The following is a 9,677-nucleotide window of genomic DNA, read 5'->3' on the forward strand; positions in this document are numbered from 1 at the left end:
ACAAACTGTGGATATCTCCGCAAAATTCACTGGTTGGCTAAACTCCGCCCATTTTGGATGCACGTCTTATTGTTTCAATACAAATGGGGGACTCTCGTGTTTTTCTCTTCTCACAGCAGTTGGTGCTTTACGAGAAGCTTCTTCCTGACATGCTTTCGCAGGTTTATTATTACCTGCCAAGGATCGTTCCCAATTAGAAAAAAATTCTGTTATTTGCTGTTTTACGTTCACTGTTGGCCACATATGTAACTAACTCCCTTCGGCAGTTATTCTAGGGATGTAGTCTAAGATTGCAGACTTTAGTCGACTTACGGCGGTACCTGCTGGTGGTAGCAGAGGAAGAGGAAAGCCTCCTCTGCGTTGAAAAGATCAGGTGAAGAAGAACTTGGCTTCACATGGTGTGTCCAACTGGCGCCGGTTAGCACGAGAAAGAAACGGCTGGCGCGCTTTGTTAAACTCGGCCAAAACCGCGTAAGCGGTTATCGCGCCAATTGAGAAGAGGAGAAGTCGACTTTACCATTACTTTTGGATACCTGAGCGGGAGAGAAAAATCCGTACAAAATTGTCATTAAATTGTCTTTTGTACAGTCCTCGAGGTTAGGTATAGATTTTCGCCTAGCCTTGGCGTGTTGAATATACCGACGAAGTATACTTGTAAGACAAAGGAAGTATCTCACTCAGCTGAGCATATTGAACTGCGTAACGGATTGGATATTAATTTTAAAATTAGATTGGATAATCTATAGTATTATTTTAAAACATGGCGCTTATTCTGACTAAACTACAACACGTACAGATATGAAATATATATCAAAAGAAAGGTTTTGGTGAGCATATTTCCGGAAAATTATAAAAATTAAAATTGGTTAATTAGTTCATGAAATATTTGCGTGTAAAGTTATCAAAATTTTCATATTGATAACAGCGATGTCTATGCAAAGCAGGTTGACACAAAAATATACGCACATATGTTATGAGTATGTTTGCTTTGTTTAGCTCTCTTTCTAATGAGCACAGCATTGTAAGCATCTGGATTCTCAATAATTGTTTTGTTTTGTTATCCTTACTAATAAATACATACATATGTATTCATGAACATAGTCCCAACGGTTGCTGCGAATTTTTTTCAAAATTTTGTTGTGATGGTATTGCCATGATGTGATATAAATTGACAATTTACTTGAAATTTGTCAGTTCACTTAAAACAACGGTAACAGTACAAGTTAGTAAGAGTTTTGGGCAGACGCAAAATATAATTTATTTTGAGAAAAAAGTACATACATACATATTTAATTTTAAAATATGCCTAGAGGACGCCCAAGAAGAGTTCGTAGAAGAGTTCCTACTTTAAGTGGAGGAATAGAGCAGGTAAGTAAGTGATAAATGTTTGAAACGTCACGTATTGGATATGATTGATAGAAGCATCCACTTTTGTTTTCGTTCATATATGGTACAATTGATCTACAATATATAAACGTATGTATGTATTTAAAAATTTTGTGTCCGCTTGATCCTTTTTGCAAAACTCAAAATTTTAAATAGTTTTAAAAAATGAAGAGAGAGAGAGACAAATTAGTTTTTTATTTGATACGCTTTTGGCATGGATCCATCTACTTGCTGTAAACGCCCTTTTGGCATTTGGCACGCGATGTGTCGTACTAGAAAAGAGTACATGTCTATCCTTCAAATAAGATAGAGTTTTAACAAAGTGGTTGCGCGCTGAAATCGGTTTTTGTTGAAAACTTACATCTCTTTGCTTCCGCTTCATATAATATATGTTTTAAACGATTTCATGTTTTTTAGGTCCGTATTCATACATACAAGTACATACAAAAAAGCTCTAGATCCAGCATTTAATGCAGAATATAGCACGCTTGGTGGTTTAACCAGTATATGTTTGCATTGCAATGCTAAACATTTTAAATGTGAAAAGGTAATTCTCCATTATTGAAAAACTTTGGTAAACTTGATAAAGAAAAATTTTTTATAGGGAAGAAATCAATTCCTTACATGCTGCCACGGTGGGAAAGTGCAGATACCGATACCTCGCGTACCTGATTTTTTGGAAAGGGTTTTTGAAAATAATTTGAACTCTTTCCGGTCCCATTACTTAGAGAATATAAGACAAATAAATAGCTCATTTGCTTTTGCATCTTTTGAAGTAAAAATTGTAGAGCCACCAGGATGTGGCCCTTATTGTTTTCGGATACATGGATCAATTTACCATCGAGTGGGTCCCCTTCATGCTAATAATGATTCAAACTCATTATACGCACAGCTTTATATACTTGATACTGACCAAGCCACTGACATTCGACTACAAAGGAATGCAAATTGCGATAGTTCCTTGATGAAATGCCTACACGAGATGATATCAACCGTGAATCCCTTAGCCCGTCAGTATAAATTTATGGCACAAGTTGAACGCGAGGAGGAACAGAGGGCACGACAGGCAAATCGAGTTCCGCACAAAGTTAGCATGATTTTCTTCAGTAGTCATGCGAATCGGCGTTATAATTTGCCTAAGTGCTCAAAAATTGCAGCCGTTTTCACAACTGAGGATGGTGAACCACCGGCAAGCCGTGATTTAAGAGTATTTTCTCACAGCTCAGAAACACAGTATTGCACCACGATTTCAACTTTACATAGATTATGCGATCCCTTGGTTTACCCTCTTTTATTTCCCTATGGTGAGCCAGGATACGACGAAGCACTACTACATGAGCAAGAATACAGAACAAGTCGCAGGTTCAGGGTCACACAGTTGCAATTCGTTGGATATCGAATGGCGATTCGAGAAGGTTTCAGCTTACTTCATGCTTCAGGTAAACTTTGGCAACAATATTTAGTTGATCAGTACGTTAGAATAGAGGGTGCAAGGTTGGCGTTTTTGCGTAATCACCAACATCAGCTTCGAGTTGAAACATATGCTGGCTTACACGATTATGTTATGCGTCAAGCAGAACTAGAAAATGCACGCCCTGGTCGCATTGTCGTTCTGCCTTCCAGTTTTCCAGGCTCACCTCGCAATATGAATATGCATTACCAAGATGCCATGGCTATTGTTAGAAAACATGGAAAGCCGTCACTTTTCATAACTTTTACCTCTAATCCAAAATGGCCTGAGATAACTCAAAACATTGAACAGTATCAAGTACCCCAAATGCGTCCTGAGTTAATAGCGCGAGTTTTTAAGCAAAAACTAAAAGATCTTTTAAATGATATTTCAAAAAAGCATGTATTTGGAAGGGTGAAATATTTTCTATACGTAATAGAATTTCAAAAAAGAGGTCTACCGCATGCACATATTTTGGTTGCTCTTCATGATGCAGATGCCATTATTGATGCTTCTATTATAGACTTGGCTGTTTGTGCTGAATTTCCGAATAAAGAAACTGAGCCTGAACTTCATGAAATTGTTTTAAAATGTATGGTGCATGGTCCATGTGGCCCACTTAATCCTTCATCGCCTTGCATGTCTGAATCTGGAGAATGCACAAAAAAATATCCAAAACTATTTCAAGAAGTTACTTTGCAAGATGTCAATGGGTATCCCCAGTATCGTCGCCGCGATGACGGGAGCAAAGTTTTAGTTCGAGTCAATCAAAACCAAATTGAATTAGATAATCGATGGATCGTACCATATAATAAATACTTAACAAAAAAATACGCCGCTCACATCAATGTTGAAATATGTTCTTCCATCAAAAGTGTTAAGTACCTACATAAATATATCTATAAAGGATATGATTGTGCAAGTATTCAGATCATTGAACAACCTGTTAGTAACTGCATTCATTTTGATGAGATAACGACTTTTGTAGATGCTAGGTATGTAAGCGCACCAGAAGCGTGTTGGAGACTTTTTGAATTTCCAATGCAGGAAAAATCACACACAGTAAAACCTCTTGCGGTACACCTTCCAAATTTACAAAATATTTACTTTCGTGAAGGCAGTGCTATTATAGCAGAAGCGATTACGGAATTCCGAGACACTACACTTACTGCGTACTTTAAGCTGAATACAATAGATACTTTTGCTAATACATTGACTTACCAAGAAATTCCTGAACATTACACTTGGCAACAAGGCTCACGTTCGTGGCAGAGAAGAAAAAATTTAGCCAACGCAATAGGCAGAATTTATACGGTCGATCCAAAGGATCGAGAACGATTTGCATTACGTTTACTGTTAGTTTCCATAAAGGGTCCTAAATCATACAATGATTTATTGACAGTTGGTAATGAGCTCCTCTCTTCTTTTTGGGAATCGGCCGTCAAACGAAAGCTATTAGTGGATAACTCGGAATGGGTTGCTGTTTTGACAGAAGTTTCTACCTTCAAAATGCCCTCACAGTTAAGACGTATTTTTGCCATGATTTGCGTGTTTGGAGAACCTAATTCGCCCCTTGAACTTTGGACAACATTTAAAGAATATTTTATTGAAGATTTTGTAAGAGATAATAATGTAGTAGAAAGTGAAATATTGGCGTTGCGGGAAATTAATCAAATTTTACTTTCCCACAATACATCTTTAAAACATTTTGGTTTGCCGGAAGTTTCTTTTGCAGACAACCTTACAACTTTAACAACTGACATTGAAGTCGATTTGAGATGCGCACAAACATTAAAAGATCAGCTTAATCGAGAACAAAAACACATTTTTGACGAAGTATGTACAATGCTAAATGATGAGGGCATATCTGTTAAAGCTGTTTTTATTGATGGACCTGGCGGCTCTGGAAAAACATTTCTATATAAAACTCTTACTCACTATATTCGTGGTATTGGAGAAACAGTGATTACCGTAGCTTGGACAGGTATAGCTTCAATTTTGTTGCCAGGCGGGCGAACTGCTCACAGCGTTTTTAAATTTCCCATACCGTTGACTGAAGCGTCAGTTTCTTTGGTAAAACCAAACACTAAAGCTGGTCAGGCATTAAAGGCAGCAAAAGCTATTATTTGGGATGAAGCTAGCATGGTACCTGGCAGAGCTCTGTTGTGTTTAGATCGTCTTTTGCGCGATATTCACCAAAATGAGACGCCTTTTGGTGGGAAAATTATTATTCTGGGTGGAGACTTTAGGCAAGTGTTGCCTGTGGTACCGAGAAGTACGCGAACTGACATAGTTGATAATTGTTTAAAACGTTGCTCTTTGTGGAAATTTTTTAAATCATTTAAGCTCACAATCAATATGCGTAGTCAAGAACCCGACTATTGTAATTTTCTTTTGCGCATAGGACACGGCGAAGGGCAAGACAATGCATCAAGAATAAAAATTCCTGATCAAATTCTTTTAAAAAACGGAAACCTCATTGACTGGGTTTTCCAACCAAATAATGGAATAATAGAAATTGATAATTTAAAAGACCGAGCTATATTATGTCCAAAAAATTACCAATGTGCCATCATAAACTCGAGTATAGTCGATATGCTACCTGGTCAAGAGCGCACATATCTCAGCGCTGATACGATTGTTTCACAAGATTCACAAGATCAGGTAAGATTCCCTGTGGAATTTTTACACTCCCTCAATTTTAGTGGAACTCCGCCGCATAAGCTTCAATTGAAAATTGGAACAGTGATAATGTTGATTCGCAATTTAAGCCCAGCAGAAGGATTGGTGAATGGCACACGACTTATCGTAAAAGAAATGCATCCGAATTGTTTGCTCGCGGAAGTCTTATGCGGAGAGGCTCAGGGAAGGCGATTTCTATTGCCTCGTATAAATTTGCAGCCGAGCGAAACCACACTTCCCTTTACGTTGAAGCGTCGCCAATTTCCAATTATAATAGCCTTCGCCATAACTATAAATAAGTCCCAGGGGCAAACATTATCAAGGGTGGGGCTTCATTTAAAGGAGGATTGCTTTGCCCACGGCCAACTTTATGTTGCGTTAAGCCGGGTTAGATCCTGGGAAAATATACGCGTTCAAATGGGCAATAACGAAAACTTCACGTTGAATGTAGTTTATAATGAAGTAATTTAAAAAAGAAAATTACTCATTTAACTGAACAAAATTTTAAAAATGTTATAGGTATGCATAAGTTCTTACATAGTAGGTATTACATATGAATAAAAATATACACTTTTCTAATCATCATAACTTTTAATATATAAAAGTGTCACATATGCTGTTTACTTTCCGTGGGAAAAAAGCCCACCCGATTTTCGGGGGTTACATACTAGTTAATATAATTAATATAATAATATAAGAGTTGAGTAAAAGGACTTTCCTGCAAACTCAGTCAAATTATTTTAGTCGTTAAATTCCAATACCTGGGGGCTTACGAACCCCTTCCTCATCGACACCCGTTCAACTGCTGTCAAAAGATATCATCGAATCATCAAATATTCACATTCGTAATCAGCAACAAATCAACAACAACACGAACTCATCACACTTGTAAATCTACTTGGAATCGTGGAATATAACAAACCCTCAGTATAAAACAGAAAATGCTACGCGAACGATTGCTCCGCTTCGTGCTAAAAGTTTCCTATTACAACTCACTTGCGGTGGGTTTGCTGCCAGCGCCGCTAGACAAAAAGACATACAAATTCCAATCCACACGGGTATACCTCGCGCATAGCGCCTTCTCACATGTTTTCTACATAGTGGCCAGTGCATGTGCCAGCTTATATTATTTCCATTTTGGCTCTATGAAGTTTCATCTGGTATTGCAATGGACTAGCAGCATAGCGAATGTAACGAAAAATCTCTTCATTATAGTTTTGATCAAGGAGATATGGTGCAAAAGACGTTGCGTTATGGAAGCTTTTGCGGACTATTTTGAGCTGGAAGCACGACACGAAGCATTTCTATGTGAACATCAATACAAAGTAACAGAAGAAAATGGCACCGAGTATGTAATCCAGAGCGAAAACGGAAGTACAAGGAATGTCAGCTCGGATTGCGAATCAGCGCAGGAAAATGAGATAAACATCAAATACTTGAAGCGCTACATTGCCAACCTCATCATTTGCAAACTCTTTCTTGGCTATGGGCTTCTTCTCTTGAACGCTTATATTTTTATAAGTCATAATCCAGGTAGCGATCCGTGGTACCCACCCATCACCTTTATCTCATACGTATTGAACACTTTTGGCCTTACCGTTTCTGGACATTTCTTCTACGTATTCTGCCAACTTTATCGACAGTTTGCGCAAATAAACTCACAGCTGCATTCGTTGTTGGAGCAACTCCATCAACACCAAAGACCGAATGATGTCGTAGCAACAGTTTTTGCCCGGCGTATTAACTCTCTGGCCACATTGCATCTGGATGGCTACCGTCTGGCACAACGTATTTTCACCATCGGAGAGCTGACACTGGCCGCTTTGTTGTTGCGCCTATTTGCTGTTAACATGCGTACGGTTTATAGTGTTTGTCTCTTTCTTGGGCAAAAGTCGATTTGGAGTTTATGGCCCTTGGTCAATGAACTCTTGTACACTTTCGCGGCATTTGTTAATACGATAATGGTAATGGGTATACTGGATGCGGCGTTGGAGAAATGCAATCATACTGGACAAGTACTGAGAGCGTATGTGGATTTGGTGGAAATGCACGATGCTGAGTGTTTGAGAAAAGCGGTAAGATTTGCGAAATATTTGTGAAAGAACGTTTTAAATAATCTGCTCCTATAGTTCATTGAATTCTAGTCGGGGTAGACGGCATTAACACAGACTGCGCGCAATCTTCTTTGGTTTTGGGAAAGTAACTTTACATCTGGGTACCTGGTCACACAGGCATTGCGTTAATGTACTAGGTGGATGAGCTAGTTAAACAGATATTAGAGTATTGGGTTACACTTGGTTAACTCTGGTCTGCCCCTAAAGAGTTTGGCTTCACGTCAACTCGACACAAACTTGCGAGATGCTTCTAGTTTCCCGTGGATCGAAGAGCCACGAAGGAGCTTCTAAGGCTAACAAATGCACAGCTCTCGAATTTTGTGGTGCCCTTGCAGGAAATTTCCTTGCTGTGCGGCAGCTGTCTGGATGATTAGCTAGACTATATCAGCATCCGTTTCTTAGCTTTTCTGCTTTAGCGGGCCTAAAATTTAGGCATCTTGGCTCTCACTTTATTGCTGCTTTTGCAGATATATCAGACAGATATTAGCCAGCAGTTGAATCTCACAGGAGCATGAGGGGGTTTACAAAACCGTAATTTATTCTTCCCTCTTTTCTCCTATGTTATGGTATCATCAAGGACGAATTGCATTTTTGATTCAAGTAGACTCTCTACGGGCGAACATTTAACCTAATCTTAGCTGTCCGTTTCTTCAGCATGAGCTACGTTTTTGTTGTCTCGAAAATGAACTCTCTCTCTCTCTTTCCCACATTTGATTAGATTTTCTATAGTTTCTTGCTCTCTCCACAAGGCGACTTTTACTATTCCCAATATCGATTGCAGTAGTCCATTCGTGTTGGATTCAAGGGCGTAGCCAATGAGGTGGGAGGTCTCCTACTCAGAAGGATAGACCAAATTAAATCTATGCAACCAAATTTGGGCCAGACCTAAGAATATGAGAAGTTACTTATTGGACTCGTTTAAAATTAAAAAAAAGTGTCCTACTAGAATACTGAATGAAAGGAAATACATTCAGCCACTTATATCCCTTTTTATACTGCAAACGGAAGACTTTTCTAGTGGCAAACATATATTTGAAAGGTATTACGACTAAAGTTACTTAAAATTTGAAAGGCATTACGACTAAAGTTAGTAAGAAATTATAACTTTCAGATCACAAAGTCCGGCATTAGCCGTCTATTCGCTTAAAAGGCTCATACATCTGATTGAGATTCTATGCCATCAAGGATCTCAGGTCATTTATGACTAATTCGAAGAGCTCAAATGAGATCAAAGATCTCTAAACAAGATCTCTATCTGAATGGTCAAATCCAAAGATTGAAATTCCTTTGATCTTCCTCTAGGTAGGTAGATTAGATGGCAAAAGTTCATCTTTCTCTAGTCAATTAAGAAAAAAGAGCTGTACTATTCGAGCATAATTAATTCTTGCTGCTATGAAGCGAATCAGTCCTGATATCGACAGAAGGTCGCTTGTTCGCGACCCAAGACAGTTTGAGGTCCGTTATTTTCTCAGCTGCTTGCCCAAAGCTCAATAAGTGTAGAAACAGGCCAGATCGCTTTCTAGGATCTAAATTAAAGTTAAATATATTTTTTGGTTATAAAAATTAATTGACTACTAATATAATTTTTTTCGAATTTATTCTCTTTCTCATTATTCTTTTGCTATTTTCTTTCCAGCTGGACTCATTTGCAGCCCATCTCAGCACTCATAAGCTTCGTTACAAAGTTTGTGGCCTCTTCGAATTCAATAAAGGATCATCGTTGCACTTCTTTATGATGGTATTGGTAAAAGTAACGGTACTAGTGCAATTCGATATGCAAAACAAGTTGAAGGCGTAAGAAAACTGTCAAAATTTTATTTTTCGTAAATAAAGTTGTAAAGCTATAAAAAAATGTTGCTCTTATAATTTAAAATGAAAAATTTATTTAGGAAAATCGGAAATTCTCCAAGAGTGATCTTATGGCAGTTGAGAGGGATTAAAGGATTAATTAGTAGAACTCGACTGAGCACGTCTGCGAGTACCGTCACTCTATGTATGGAAATTTACCATGCATTCCATTTAAGTAAATAGCCGCAAAAAAGTGA

The 9,677-nt window shown here is 38.2% G+C and overlaps 1 protein-coding gene across 1 annotated transcript; it reads left to right on the top strand.

Moving 5' to 3' along the window:
• The first annotated feature begins 6,459 nt into the window (after positions 1-6,459).
• Positions 6,460-9,430, top strand: LOC128867217 (putative gustatory receptor 58a). Its single transcript, XM_054108318.1, has 2 exons — positions 6,460-7,593; positions 9,269-9,430. Exons 1-2 carry the CDS (start codon positions 6,460-6,462, stop codon positions 9,428-9,430), a joined length of 1,296 nt encoding a protein of 431 aa, XP_053964293.1.
• Positions 9,431-9,677: the final 247 nt, after the last annotated feature.

This window comes from Anastrepha ludens, chromosome 6 (genome assembly GCF_028408465.1).
Source record: "Anastrepha ludens isolate Willacy chromosome 6, idAnaLude1.1, whole genome shotgun sequence".
In the NCBI taxonomy this organism is placed as follows: domain Eukaryota; kingdom Metazoa; phylum Arthropoda; class Insecta; order Diptera; family Tephritidae; genus Anastrepha; species Anastrepha ludens.

What these genes read in the sequence shown, in the direction of transcription:
- LOC128867217 (XM_054108318.1), top strand. Translation starts at nt 6,460, where the DNA reads ATGCTACGCGAACGATTGCTCCGCTTCGTGCTAAAAGTTTCCTATTAC. An exon ending in CTGAGTGTTTGAGAAAAGCG is followed by an intron (nt 7,594 to 9,268) that starts GTAAGATTTGCG and finishes TTTTCTTTCCAG; the next exon opens with CTGGACTCATTTGCAGCCCA.